The 15,913-nt window shown below is 40.0% G+C and overlaps 1 protein-coding gene across 1 annotated transcript; it reads right to left on the minus strand.

Annotated features, from left to right (window-relative positions):
- Positions 1 to 807: 807 nt before the first annotated feature.
- Positions 808 to 15,322, minus strand: chsy3 (chondroitin sulfate synthase 3). The gene is given in 9 exon segments (XM_040123220.1): positions 808 to 977; positions 980 to 1,260; positions 1,262 to 2,295; position 11,104; positions 11,316 to 11,598; positions 14,613 to 14,708; positions 14,711 to 14,766; positions 14,768 to 14,977; positions 15,050 to 15,322. Coding segments are annotated over 9 exon segments (2,241 nt in total). The 5' UTR covers positions 15,160 to 15,322.
- Positions 15,323 to 15,913: the final 591 nt, after the last annotated feature.

Raw genomic sequence — 15,913 nt, forward strand, 5'->3', positions numbered from 1 at the left:
TGTAAAAACAATTACAGTCAAGGAGAAGCCACGAAGTAATGGATCAGAAAATGTCATTTTGCTTAGCCCAATAATGTACTTTGGAAGATACTGTAGAGCTGAATGACACAAAAACATAGACATGGCATCATGACCACCTGAATGTACCACCAGAGGAACTGACCCTACTCAAACCAAGTGTTGGGTCCAAACTTTGTTGTTCACCATGTGGACCTGTGTCAGACAATTTTTGTAACTTTCCAACTCAACAGTCCAACAATCACACCCATTTTACACAGTGATTAGCCAGCTGTGTGGAGCATTTTAAAAAGTAATAGCATCTCAGCCCATAGCAGGTTTTTGCTCTGCCTTCAAGTGTGGCTGTTAGGATCACCTTAAAACACTTCTGCCTTCTGAATGGTTGGCCAACACTTCATAAAAACTACTTTGTTTTCAGGCATAAGCTGTTTTAAGATTGAATTTTGGCCTAGCTGCCTTTTTTGGCCAACACAGAAGATTTTTTTCCATAATTGTTTTTAATACACATCTTGATGGAATCAAACAGTTGGCACTCATGGTGGTATTTCATCTAGATCCAACTGACAATGAGTGTACCTGCTGTCAGGTCAGTTTGGATTTGGGTCTTGTGTGGTTTAATTGGTTAGATCCATCTGTTTCAGATAGGATAGTCTTGGGTCCTTTCTGGGTCAAATTTTCCAGTCTACACAGACCTCTGACCCACAGTCACACTACAGCACACACACCACTGTCTGCATTTAATCAGAAGTGAGGTAAACTTGCATGGAGGGACCAAGGAGGCCTCAAATGTCAGGAGAAAGTTCTACTATACCCCATTTCTACATGTTTCTCCAGCCACAGCTCTGCTAACTGCATTGTCGTTGCCAACATACTTGCTCTTGACCCAAGACACAGTTTGTTTTGCTTCTGCTCAAGACTTGTGTTGCAGTGGACAGGATAATAAATGTGGAAAATTCCTGGTCCATGTCTTCCAATCCCCACCCTAGGGTTGAGCTGTCAAACGCTCTGGCTTTTAGTAAATCACTCTTGAAAACACAGGTGATTCCAAAGCCATAATCTTGCCAGAAACCACTTTTCTTGCTGAGAACAAATTTGTTTTCTCTTTGGACTTTCTCAGCATACACTATCTTGGGCTTGTACTGACTAAAGACAAAAGGGAAGTAGACCTGTCTCCCTAGGACAGCGTTGTCTCTGCAGCATTGCAAGGCATCACCGCCAAAGATTAGATCAACATCACAGAAAGGTGTCATTATCAAGATGTGAGTAGCCCTGCTCCAGAGCCAGTCCTCGAGAAAAGTTGCCTGACATGGTTTTTACAGAAAGATCAGCTGTGGGATACTTCCTGTAGTAGTCTTTTATTAACCGAATATGTTTTCTACTGTTCTGATTGCTCCCATCGTCCACTAGAACAATGGAGAGCTTAACATTTTGTTTGGCTATCAAACACACTTTCTAAAAATTCTCCATAAACTGGACAAAAGTGTCATAGCGACCAGATAATGGGACAAGAATGTTGACTGTCCTTTGGCTTTGCTTCCACATTTCCCTGGTTGATTCATAGAACTGGAAAGATGACAAAAACTTCCGAGAGTTGGATAGGAAAGGCAGGGATTGGGATTCAGAGTTGATGGCAGCCACAAGTTCAACCACATCTAACTCTTCAGTTTCAGTAAAGAAGGGTCGGCTAAAGGGCTGCTGAAGGTAAGAATGTTCCCTCACAGGCACTGTTATTTTGTGTCCCTTATGTTTCTTGCACAGAAGCAGTAAGTCAAAGATGTATTCTGCACCATGCATTGGATCCACTCTGTAGTAACCATACTGAATCTCTTTAAAGTCAATTACACGACCATGTGTTTTCGAATTCTTATTAATCATTTCCATGACCTGCAGTATAATGTCTTCTAGTCCAAAGCAAGTTCCCAAGACTTTGCTGGGCTATCTTGTTTTCAACAGCAGGATAAATACGTGGCCTGTCAGGAAATCTCACTCAATTACATAATTTCTCTCATTGGGTGGTGGAAATCCCATCTGTTGGTCCTCCCAAAGTACTTCTGTATCACTGAGGTAACTCATAATCAGGCATTCATGGTGGAGAAGGATGGTGTGGTAACACAGCGTTGAGATCTCACGGCTCAGTGTGAAGCTGTGGAGCCGGTATTGGTAGGCAGGGTTTTTGTTAGGGTGGAGTGTAATGGCATAGTGGATCTTGCTACTGTGAAGTTCTTCAATGAAACCTTTCTTGTTGTGTTCATAGTTCTCATAGAAGAGCTGCTGCATCTGTGAAAAGAGTAGTAACACCATATTAAGAGCATGGATGATGTCCAAGAATGAAAGTTACTGGACTTTATTATTTGTAAGCCACAGAAGACAATTCACAAATGTGTACCATGATCCACAAATATTTCACTTTCCACGGATATGTAGTATTTATTGCTGTTGTGTAAAGTCATATCCACAAAAATGTGGAGTCATTTGCAGATATGCATAACTTACTCTGTAAACATTTACACGTTTGTGGATCCATCTGTACATGTGAACGGGTTTTGCAAATTTGTGGAATGCTTGTCGCCTGTCAGTTTGTGGGCAACATGACATTTGTGTCCACAAAATCCAATCCACAAATGCGAGGTGTCCACTGAAGACAATTTACACATGTGTACCATGATCCACAAATCTCAGTATCTACAAACATGTATTTTTGATTTGTGTTGTGTAAAGCCATATCTACAAAATTAGAGCGATTTGCAAATACACATAACTTATTCTGTAAACACGTTTTAATTTCACATAAAAATTATGTAGGTTTTAAAAAAAAAATAGTTTCACCACAGAAATACATGTAAAGTGATATTTACACATTTGGGGATCCATTTCTACATGTGAAACATGTTTTGCACGTTTGTGGATCGCATCTTGTCAGTTTGTGGGCCATGTGACATTGTGACTTCCCTCTTATTTGTTTGCAGATTTTTGTCCGATTCATACCACAGCTGATCTGTAGAAAAAATCCCAAAATTTGAGATGCAGTTATTAGCTACACCAGCAACTAGCGAGTCTACCTAGCATCCGCATCCGTACAACCGGAGCAACCCAGCTCATGGTGGGCAGCCATCTGCCTAGACCGGCTGGGTTGACAGATAAATAGTGAGGGAGAGAGAGAGAGAGAGCGAGAGAGAGAGAGAGAGAGAGAGAGAGAGACCAAACGGATGTCATATGTAATCAACCCTCACTTGTCAGTCGCTGAGGGTTGATTACATATGTCAATGAGCGCATTCCCGGATGACTGGCACATAAAGAGGGCCAGTAAAAAGACAGACAGAGCTGGTAAACTAGGATTGATGGATTTTTTGACGGTCCACTGGCCCACATTATTATTTATGAAACTGCCAATCAGATTTATTTACTTATTAATCGAAGGAGCTAGAATGCTGTTCCAGATTATTCCAGCCCAAATTAACCCCTGAACTAGGAGTTATTGACTACCCTAGAATCCTCCACCACGTTTAGACTACTATAGTACTTTTTCTACTCATTTTACGCTATTATGCTATTATGCTATTATGCTATTATTACACTTGTATCACTGCTACTACACTCCTTTTACACAGAAAAGGAAGAAAAGACAAACTATACTGAACTATTCTTGAACTATTCTTTAACTACAGTGCGGTTTTACACAATAATCACTACTATTTTATTACAGTTATGGTATTATGAAAGTACTACTACTACTGCTATTACATTCCTTCCAACCTATTACTACTAGTACTAAAGCAAATACTTCAACTACTTACACTCATTCAACAACTGCTGCTAAACCATGAGGGGCCCAGCAGAATATATATAAAGATCAGCTGGTAAGCTGGTCTCCCAAGACACGGCTCCCTTGACTGCAGTGTATTATAGCTATAAAACAACGTAATGTAAACAGTTGACATATTATTGCTCTTAATACCTGAGCAAGCCAAACATGGAACAGGAAGTCATGCCAATGAAGCCTACTTTTAACTACATTTTGTTAAAACCATTACTTTTTTTTTTTTCAGAGAGACACTGCAACTTCAGTTTTAGAAGATTTTTCCACATGACCACTGTACTAATTCTGTATTATAATTTAACCTGAGCTCACTGTACTTACACTGTACGAGGACATTAACTGGGAGGAAAGTCGCCATCCACAAGAGCCTGATTTAGGACTCGTTTTGCCAGAAACTGACATCCCCCTGAGCAGCCTACAAATGGAAATGCTCAGGGCGGCAATAAATCCACTCCAACACTCAGATTATAATGGTGTTGATGTGTATTTGGAGACAGTGGAATTTGTCCAGCCCCTGGTGCATGACGGGTATGATGTAACACCTTACAGTTGAAATACTTGGGCCAAATTGTGGCCCAAATTGGTCATAAGGTGTCGACAACAATAAAAAAACAATATAACAATATAAAAAGTTGTGTTTGTGCTCGTATTGCGCAGCCCCCCCCACACACACACCTGCTGCTTCGACCAGAGTTGATTCGTCCTAAACTTATCACCAGTAAAAATAAAATACACTTAAATGTACTTAAAATATGAAAAGTGCATTAGCTCTCTGTATTAAATACTTATAATAACTACATTAATATGCAGTACTTTTATAGTTGTACTTTAATGTATTCATTAAGAAGTGTATTACTTCTTGATACCAAGAAGTGCATAACAAGTACAATACCTTAAAGCACACTTTTCATCATTTTAGTCATTTTACATAAAAGTATGCTATAAGTACACATGAATGAAGTACTGTGAAGTAGGTGTTTGTGCATGTTAACGATAAATCCTCCATTCACTCAGAAGTTAGTCAGGGAGTTCCACAAGGTTCTGTGCTTGGCCCAGTTCTATTTACCTTATATATATTTCTTTTGGGCAATATTATTAGGAAACACTCCATTGTAAAATCCAGAATAGAATTTGAAATCCTCCTCCTCACCTACAAAGCCCTTAATGGTCAGGCACCATCATATCTCAAAGAGCTCATAGTACCCTATTACCCCACTAGAAGACTGCGCTCCCAGAATGCAGGCTTACTTGTGGTTCCTAGAGCCTCCAAAATGGGAGAATGGGAGGCCTTCAGTTATCAGGCTCCTCTACCTTTGAACCATCTTCCAGTTTTGGTCCAGGAGGCAGTCACCCTCTTTACATTTAAGAGTATAAATAAATGTATACTGCACAAGTAGTAAGTAGTAATCAATGATCATATGGATTATACTTTTTTCATACAAACACAATTCTCAAAAGTAGGCTCAAACGTAAAAAAATACATTGTGATAAAGTATTCCAGATGTTTAGCTGGAGATGAAAATCAGAGAAGAGTGCAGCTAGCCAGCAGCAGTATAATGCAGTGTTTATGGTGGGTTGGAGTCCAGTGATGGTAACTGCTGGGAGATGAGACCAAGGTGCTGCTGAGAAGACAGGGGGAAGAAAGGGATAAAAGGGTCAGTGATATCTCTGAGAAAATCCACAAGTCACATCATTCCCATAATCATGTAGCAGAAACACACCAGTGACATCATGGCTTACAAAGCATTTAACCATTAAATTACTGTCACTAGGATAATGATCATTTTTTCATTGATCAGACCAACTGTCCTACTTATGATTCCATCACTATGCAATCAGAGCATATATCAATCACCTGACATTGGTAAATGTAGGCTCTTGAATTGACTGGTCATTCCAGTTGTAGTGTGAATTACCAATTATTGTGAAATCCATTCATACATTTATTACATCATGTCAAAGCCTTAAGCTTAATGTCCTAGCCTCACACAGCCCTGCGACCTTGCCAAAACAGAGTGGCTAATGCCCACCCCCACCCACCCTTGAAAGTGGCCATGCAAGTTTAGAGTTGTCTGCATCTATTGCTACTACTCATGCCTCACATACAGAATCTTTCTTTACCTAAACTAAATGATCTGACGTGAGCTAGCTTGTACACAACTACTACTGAAGGTAATGCTAGTAAGTAAGCAAGCATAGCATAGCACACTTACCCGGACATGACAATGATGAAGCCGATCCTGAATCATGATCGTTAGGTTTATTCATTAAGGTGCTCCCCTTTTTCTTTCACCTCCTGGTTGAAGCCAGGCTGCTGTTGTTATCTCCTGTTATACGGCTGTGGAGGCTAGGTAAGACTCAGAGCTGATGTGAGGGAATCTTGCCACCTGCTGGTGTAGCTAATTACCGCACCTCATATTTTTGGATTTTCTCTACAGATCAGCCGCAGTACGAATTGGACAAAAATACGCAAAAACATTAGAGGGAAGTCACAAATCTCACGTGGCCCAAAAACTGACAGGAAGCAATCCACGAATGTGCAAAACCCGTTTCAAGTGTAGAAATCGATCCAAAAATGCGTAAATATCACTTTACACGTATTTCTGTGGTGAAACTATATTTGTAAAACCATAATTGTATTTTTATAACCTATAAATAAAGGTAAACAGTGAAATTATTACTCAAACTGTCCAAACATCCATCACAGTTCACAGATCCACTTCCTGTTTCAACTTTGAACTACTTACTATCGTTGTGTGCACACAGTTTTCCTTTCCAATTGTTATTTTAATTTCAGTCCAATCAATTTCAGTTTTATCAATAAATACAATGTCTTAGATAATCTGGTTCTGGTTGGATAATCTAGCTCCCATTTTTTGCCCCCCTGGACTTTGGTTTAGTGATGTCACCATGTTCCCAATAAACCCCAGCAGATGTGACTGTTCAGCATTTCAGCTCCATTGCAATGGATAGAGACCATTTGCTGGGTTGATGTCAGGTGACCGACTTGGCCAATGAAGAATATTCCATTTCCTTGCCTTGAGAAGCTCTTGGGTTGCTTTCGTAGTATGTTTTGGGTCATTATTCATCTGTACTGTAAAGCGCTATCCTATCAGTTTTGCAGCATTTGGCTGAATCTGAGGAGATAGAATAGCCCTATACACTTCAGTATTCATCCTGCTACTTCTATCAGAAGTCACATCATCAATAAACACCAGTGACCCAGTTCCATTGGCAGCCATACATGCCCATGCCATAACACTGCCTCCACGTTTGATAGATGATGTGATATGCTCTGGATCATGAGCCATTCCTTTTCTTCTCCATATTCTGCTCTACAAATCATTCTGGTACAAGTTAATCTTGATTTCATCTATCCAAAGAATTTTGTTTCAGAACTGGGCAGGCATTTTTAGATGTTTTCAAGCAAAGTCTAATCTGGCCTTTCTGTTCTTGAGTGTTACCCGTGGTTTGAACCTTGTGTTAAACCCATGGTATTTACATCAATGAAAGCATTTCTTGATTGTAGACTTTAGAATCCTGTGGTCATCCACTTTAGTTGTAATCCATGATCTTCCAGGCCTTTTGGTGTTGCTAAACTCGCCAGTGCATTCCTTTTTTTTTTTTTAATGTGAAAGTGGTCTCAGACTTTTGGACCCACTGTATATATGCATATACATTGGCACACCCTACACTACTGATGTACACATCCTACGTCTTAACAAATTTTTGAAACAGTGTATCTCCCATCTAGCCATTTCCATATGGGCCAGGTTATGACATATTTGGGATTTAAGGGGGTTAATTTATCATTTTTGGTAACATAATTACCTCGAAGACATATCTGTTTGTTGTTTTTTTCATTTGTCAACAGGATTATGCAAAAAGTACTGAACAGATTTTCACCACACTTGCGGGAGGGTTGTGGCATGGCCCAGGGAAGTACTCGTTAAATATTGTGTATCTTATTAAAGGGGCAGACCCAGGATTTTTTTTAAAATAACTTTCCTTAACATTGCGAGACCGGGCATGTTTGTGCCTAGGTGGAGGTATGCGGTCCTTCTGCATGGGTCTTGGACCAGCTTTCAAATAATAGACAAGTCGGTTTCAGGTTTGGGCCTGACATTTCTCGGTTCTGCATGGGTATGGGTCCCAGCTTTCAAGTAATAGATTGGTCTGTTTTGATTCTGGATAGTCCATTTCCACATTACAGTAGTACATTCTTTTTGGGTTTGGGCACAAATTTTTGGACCCATGAAGACCTCTACTCTGTGAAAGTGTTTTCCTCCTTTGCTTTACGTCATTCTCTCTTGTAGTGTTGTTACAACATGGTTAGTGTCAGTTGTCTTTGGATAACTGTCTTGAGTGCACATTTATCAGATTGTGAAAACTATACATATATTTATATATATATATATAAATTAGTGACCACTGCAAAATTATCAGTTTCTCTGATTTTACTATTTATAGGTATGTGTTTGTGGAAAATGAGCATTTTTGTTCTATTCTAGAAACTACTGACAACATTTCTCCCAAATTCCAAATAAAAATTGTCCTTTAGAGCATTTATTTGCAGAAAATAACAAATGGTCAAAATAACAAAAAAGGTGCAGTGTTTTCATACCTCAAATAATCCAAAGAAAACAAGTTCATATTCATTTTTAAACAACACAATACTAATGTTTTAACTAAGGAAGAGTTCAGAAGTCAATATTTGGTGGAATATCTTTCACATTGCTGTTGGGTGACTTTATGCCACTCTTAGCGCAAAAATTCAAAAAGCTCAGCTTTGTTTTATGGATTGTGACCATCCATCTTCCTCTTGATCACATTCCAGAGGTTTTCAGTGGGGTTCAGGTCTGGAGATTGGGCTGGCCATGACATGGTCTTGATCTGTTGGTCCTTAGTCCACCTCTTGACTGACCTAGCTGTGTGGCATTGTCCTGTTGGAAAACCAATCCTCAGAGTTGGGGAACATTGTCAGAGCAGAAGGAAGTACGTTTTCTTCCAGGATAACCTTGTACGTGGCTTGGTTCATGCGTCCTTTGCAAAGATGCATCTGCCTTATTCCAGCCTTGCTGAAGCACCCCCAGATCATCACCGATCCTCGACCAAATTTCACAGTGGGTGCGAGACACTGTAGCTTGTAGGCCTCTCCAGGTCTTTGTCTCACCATTAGATGACCAGGTGTTGGGCAAAGCTGAAAATTGGACTCATCAGAGAAGATCACCTTACTCCAGTCCTCTATGGTCCACTCCTTATGATCTTTTGCGAACCTTAGCTTGGCTCTTCTTTGCTTCTCATTGATGAAGGGCTTTTTTCTAGCTTTACACGACTTGAGCCCTGCCCCTAGGAGCATGTTTCGAACCGTTCTCGTCGTGCACTTCACTCGAGCTGCCATTTGCCATTCTTTTTGTAGGTCTCTTGATTGCATCCTGCCGACGGTCATCCCGGTCAGTGGAGAGTCGTTTTCACCCTCTGTCAGTCTGTAGCTTTGTTGTCCCCAATGTCTGCTGCTTGACCTTGTTCTTATGAACCGCCGTCTCAGAAATTTTAAGGATGAAAGCAACCTGACACTCACTGTATTCTTCTCCCAGTAAAGCCAGAATTGAACCCTTCTTTTCATCACTCAGAACTTTTCTTTTGGCATGGTAAATATTTATTTTTTGATTCCAATTACTTTTGAGGTACTACTAGCACTGTTTTTGCCACCCAGCTGGTCCTATTCCAAGAGGATAGTGAAGACCACAGAAGTGGTTTTTATACTTTTTCTTGTTAAATAAGATTTGGTTCAGGTGATCACCTAATCAGTACCTCATTAAGTAGAAGGAGGTGTGCTTATGTTGGAATTCAACAGACACTGGCATGGAATGGCTGTCATGTAGAGATTCTGATTTGAGAAAAATTTGCCGTGGCCCCCTCATGCCTATGGGGCTTGTACGAAACACCAATAATATACCCCTCTTTAACTGCAGACTGAAGATTTTTTTGAAACATACAGATGAGTGACAAATTAAAGTAAAAACCTGAATAAATTAGTGGAGAAACATAACATACAGACGCTTCCACACAGTTTCACTGCATGGTACAATTAAGCAATTAACATTCAATTATGCTCTGTGGCATGTATAAAAATTCTGAGCAGGCCCAGTTGATTCTTATTTTGTAGCAGGAGGGCAAGAGGTATAGATCTACAAGACTTTAGAAGAGGGTTCATTGTCAGGGCACAGATGGCAGTAGCTTCAGTCACAAAGACTGCTGAACTTGCTATTGTTTCAATAAGGTAAGTGAACTAAAGTGACATCTGCCTTTACTCATATGGGAAAGACATCAATAAATAAGGTGGGAAACTGTGGTCGACATTCCACATTTGTAGACCGTGTGCCCGGTCAACTCTCCCTCAGGTGACTGAGAATGTCAATGCAGGACATGATCATACTGTTTTCAACAATTACATAGAGATGGATATTTTATTAGGGTAATCATGCATAAACCCCTCATTACAAAGGACTACAGAGACTGCAAGGAGGTGATCAAAGTTTTATCTGTGGTGAATTGGCCTGGAGGGGTAGAAGGAGTGTGAGCAGGAGAACGGGAGAGAGATGTTTCTCTTGTTAGGCTGGTGAGCCTTCGAAGGTCCACTTTCCTGGTCCTTTTGCAACTACGATCAGGCGTGGAGGGAGAACCAGCTGGAGAAGCTGAGTCTCGCCAAGTCAGAATCAGATACTCTTATCACAGTCAGAATACAGCTCATTGCTTGGACTGCCAACTCATGGACCTGGGAAAGAGGAAGGCCTGGGGCTGGAGTGATGCCACAATCTTGGACTTGACAGTAAGAGATCTGGCTCATCCGTTAGAGAGCCGCTGCATAAAGGTAGGTGAGCACTCCGAGTGCCCAAGGAATTGGATGCAATCTCCTGCAGCATATCCGTGCTTGGATCCAAAACCTCATGAGAGGATGATGGTCTGAGTCAGACATCGGCTTAAATGATAACAACGAGATACAACACAGGGTGAACAGAGCGTATGCCATTCGCAGCAATTCATACTGAAATGAGCACTGACAGCAGAAGAGAGGAGAACAGATTTAAAGTTTGACCGCAACAACATGATTGACTGATTGACATAGGGGGTGAAATCTGATTGATTTACTGAAAACACCCATGGCTGATTAGAAGGAGCATGGAGAGAGAGAGAGTGAGAGAGATTTGTGAATAAATGAGGCATAAAGATAGTCTTCCTCATTTAATTTATGCTGAGCTCCATACCCTCTTTGCCATCTCATTTATAAGAAAGTAACAGTCTCTAACGAAATCGGTTCTTTTTTAAGTTATATGTTAATATACACCTGAAAAGTTCACCATAATTAATACTTGAATTCCCACAGAACTGATCAAATTCCCCTCTTGTCACTAAATACAGGCTCCATGATATTCCAGGAACCTGATTGAACAGAAAGCACATTGACTCAATCCATAACTCATAAGACCACACGCACTGTGTTCCTCTAAAATTTCGCACACAGTGGCCCACTTCCACATCCTCATGGGTGGTATACATCTCCCTCAGACAGGTAGTGATGTGAGGGACCATCCTGCGTAGCACCTCTCTACTGAAGATCATCCCGGGGCCTCCCATGCAGAAGTTCTCTCCGGGTTCTAGGGCCAATCTGCCCAACTCCTCAGCCATGCCCAGGCCTGTTTGGCCATGGTAAAGGGGCTTGCTGCTGTTCAGTGACCGCAGGAACAACTCTAGCTTCTCACCTGAAAGAGGGTGAAGTGGAAGAAATTAGATGGTCTTTTTCATTATACAGTCATCCTGGGCTAGGTAAGGTTTGAAACTTGTGGAAGATGTATTCTTTTTCATATATATAATTTTGCGCAGTATAAACATCTCTTTTTGCAGAAAAATACAGTTAAAACTAAGAAATTATCATACATTAGTATTACATTATTTATTTATTGACACCAAAAAATAATGTTGCAGAGGTGCAACATTTGTCAAAACTAAACACGAATCCTTACATTACAAAGAAAAAAATTAACTGCACACACAGAGAGACAAATAGAAATTAGGAAATTATTTAATAATTCAATGCCAATTTACAGTACTCAACGGGTTTCAATAATTAGTGTTATGGACGTTTAGTACTGAAAAAACACTGCGGTTCTATATCCAGCCACTGCTGAGCCATCATTAACGACCCTCCTGGCCATCATTTCTAATAACTATTATAATTTGTCCTCATCAAAGTAATTGTTTAGATCTGGGACAGGACAACTTAACTACAAAGTCTGACAGGGTAAGAAAGCAAGCAGTCAAACAATCAGACAAGTCGGAAACAAACCAACAGTTTAGCCAGTTTATGAGGTAAAACTGAATGTAACTGCACCTAAAACATTAGTAATAATCCCTCATTGTACAGGTAAACTTTGTGTACACAACTACAGTTAGTACAGTTGGTCATAGTTGACGGGGTAAGTGAGTCTGTAAACCTTGATGGAACGGACAGTTTGGGTGATAATATTACTGTTTACCTTTGTTTTCACTTGAACACAAAGTTTGTCTGACCTGCTGGTTTGTCCCCAACCTGTCTGATCGTCTGACTCCTCATGTTCCTTGACCTGTCGATTTCTTTTAACATCTGGGAACATGTGGCTGCATTCTCAAACTTTGTGAGCACAGTGTTATAACTCCCAATAGGAAGCATGTCACAGCTACAAAAATAAGCCAAGATTACCTAGCTGCAGACATAACGGTGTACCTCAGCAAGAGGCACCTCCAAAGTTGACAGGAAATCATGTGACCTCAGCATCATAAGTTCATCTTCTTCTTGTCATTTTTTTCCCGTGAAGTAACACACGGATTTAAAAAAAAAACATATACTATTTATCTATTAGAAATATATTTTTAAAGTCAATTGATGCTCTTGAGGTTTTATACAGTATTTGAAATTAAGTTTGCAATTAGTACAGATTTTTAAAATGGGCCAATATAAAGTTAATTCAATGAGTCCTTTAAAAAGGTGCCTTTTCTTTCAAGTGTTTTATGTAATGTTTAATCAAATCTATTTATTAACAATTTCTCATAAGCAATTTATTAAACAATGTAAATAGGCTATAATTAACTGGAAGATCCTGTGAGCTACTGATGAAAGACAATGACCCTTTTGTACTTTTACTGCATCTTCTGTTGCCAAAATCAAAATGAACCCAGTTATTATTTTAAAATAAACAGACATCTTTTATGTTTGGGGCAATTTAAACCTACAAAAAAACCCCCCCAAAAAACAAACAAACAAACTGTAACATCACAAGGAGCACATAATTCAGAATCAGAATACTTTTATTGGCCCAGTAGTGAATATCTGCTCATACAAGGAATTTAGCTTGGTGGTTGAATGTGTTAATTTAAAGACAGAGAGAATAAAACAAAATGTAAACCAATAAATACTGTATATAAAAAAACATAATAGGAGGGATAAAACGATCTCCCTCTGGCCACGGTGACCTCTGCTTGGTACTGGGTTTGTCCTTGGGTCTCCAGGATTTTTTTGGTAATCTGAAAAACAATTAGCAAATGATCCAATCATTTCTTGTGCTGTCTTAGGTGGTGCACTTTTTTCTAAAGGGTTAAAAGACTGACCACCTTAACCCTGTAATAACCTCCCAGTTCTCAGTAAAATTCCTGAAAAGACAGTTTACAAACAATTACTCTATTACTATTATCCACTAATAATATCTATAATGGTTTACAAAGCTCTAACTGGCCTGGCACCAAACACTCTGTACTCAACAGTACGGTATCCATTTTAAACTAATTTAAACTCAGTATTAATTGAATTTACACAAATATTTTTTAAAAAGTGCTTACACGACCTGCAACAACAAGACAAAAAATGACAACGTTAAATGCTGGGAGCCACCTATTCTTCGATATATTAAACTTTGATAGACAACTTTGAATAAAAACTTAGAGAAGCCAACAAACCTTTTAAAAGATCCTTAATAGACTCTGTATCCTACTGCTGTAAAGTCCTCCTGCCTTCTTGCTTTTTCTGCCACAAGTGGACTACCCAGATGCACAATGCAGATGTTTACGCAAGAACTACAGGAAGACCAACTTCTCTTGCTGAGATTACGTGATTTCCTGTCAACTGTGGAAATGCCTCTTGCTGAGGTCTGCCATTTTGTTTGCATCCAGGTCCCTCTAAAAATAAGACCAAAATTGCTATAAACTGAATTATCTTTTAAGTATGGCTGGATTAATCCATGAGCAGACCCATGGGTTAAAAATTAGCTGTGGGCCCCTACTGGCCCTGTGGTTGTAGTAATTTGGTTTAACACATTTTGGAATAAGCACCATGTACATTTTGACACGGAGCCCCTCTACAAGACAGGCAAGAGTGATCTGCATATCTGTGATATGCATCAAATCAGTCCTGCCTTTAATATTAGTTAAAATGAGGTTAAGAGTTTGGTAAGGGTTTAGGGTGATATTATTAAAAAAAAAAAAAAAAATAGGCCTTAATAAAATAAATAACCTACTGTGGTTCATTCCAAATAGTCAAAAAATGTTCATATATTTTTGACTACAGCAACATAATATATCCTTATAAATAAGAGGGAAAAACCCTCTAAATTCGGACTATGAGGATATATTCCATACTTCAGAAGGCTGTATTTCTCTCACTCTTACAAACACGTACTATCTCTCACTCACGCTAACACATTAACTCAAATACCTGAGCCATCAGCTTCACTCCCAGAATAATCACCTCTTACATACACATCATCATCTGCCCGCATGAACCACTCGTATTTATCTAGATAGTGGTCATGGATGTACTTCAGCATCATGAATCGCTTCTTCAGTAGGAGTCATCCACACCTGCCAGCGAAACCACGGGGACGGGCAAGTGGACAGTGCCAGAAGAACTCCACCTTCCCGGGTATGGAACTCGCCCAGGTCTTGTACGCAGCTACGGGGCGAGATCCCAGATATTTTTTGGCTGTCATCACGCCGACATAGAGGAAATGCCTTGGTCTGCTTACGGGTCTCTCGGTATCTCCGCTACTGTTTCCCGTACTGAATATCCCGTACGCCTCCTGACTGAACTCCGGGCTGTCCCGGTGTTTGTTAGTCGCGGTGTTACCGAGGATGGCAGGACCTTTACCGATGGAGGAGTCACTGTATTACAAACACACGGCAGATTTTGTCCTTTTACTCTCCAGAATCTGAGGTACAATGAGCCAAGAGGACGCGGTGAACCCGAGAAAGACGCCGAAAATTACGGTCGTCCACGGTCTTGATTTCAGAGCCATTACTGTTTACCCTGCAAAGAGTTTAGCTCTGCGGTAAATACATGAATGCTGCCGTTGTCTGGGGAGGTGCTGACGTGTATGGACATTCACCGCCTCGGTATAGCATTGGCCTATAGGTGTCCTACCTAATGTGGAAGGATACACTTCACCTCTGATAGCTTAATGCATGCGGCCAAAAATACATTTTTATCCCGTCTAGAATAGTCAGCCCCATCCTCAAGGCTCCCCTGTCCCATTTGAAACTGTATCTCACAGCCCCCTCCCCCAAGCTACAATACAGGCTACAGAATATAGCCAAGTTCCATTCCATCTTTTAGATGCCCGGACTCCCAAGTAGTGTCCTACTTTTTTGTTTTGTTTTTTGTTCGTTTGTTTTTTTGCATTATTCCCTGTAGTCTTAGGGCTATTGGTAACACTGTGTTTTACGTGGAATTAGCTAGTCATATAATTTGACAAGCATGTCAGTGTCCTCATTGTTCATTCAACAGTCACTGTGCTGTACCCCGCTTTAACCCGCCCCCGACTCGCCGTTGACATCATTTTTTGTGAGTACAGATGATTTATATCAAATTGTTGCAAGTCCCTTTTCAATTTTAGACAGAAAAACGCATAAAAACCAATAGGCAAAAGACTGCTAACACCCTAACTGTCAAAGACAAAACACAAAACACAAAAATTTCTCTTTCCTCTATAAAAAAACGATTTTGAAAATCACGGAATGTAATTTGGATTTAAATCTAAATGGCCTATTTTG

Source organism: Xiphias gladius, unplaced genomic scaffold (assembly GCF_016859285.1).
Source record: "Xiphias gladius isolate SHS-SW01 ecotype Sanya breed wild unplaced genomic scaffold, ASM1685928v1 HiC_scaffold_1481, whole genome shotgun sequence".
Classification (NCBI taxonomy): Eukaryota; Metazoa; Chordata; class Actinopteri; order Istiophoriformes; family Xiphiidae; genus Xiphias; species Xiphias gladius.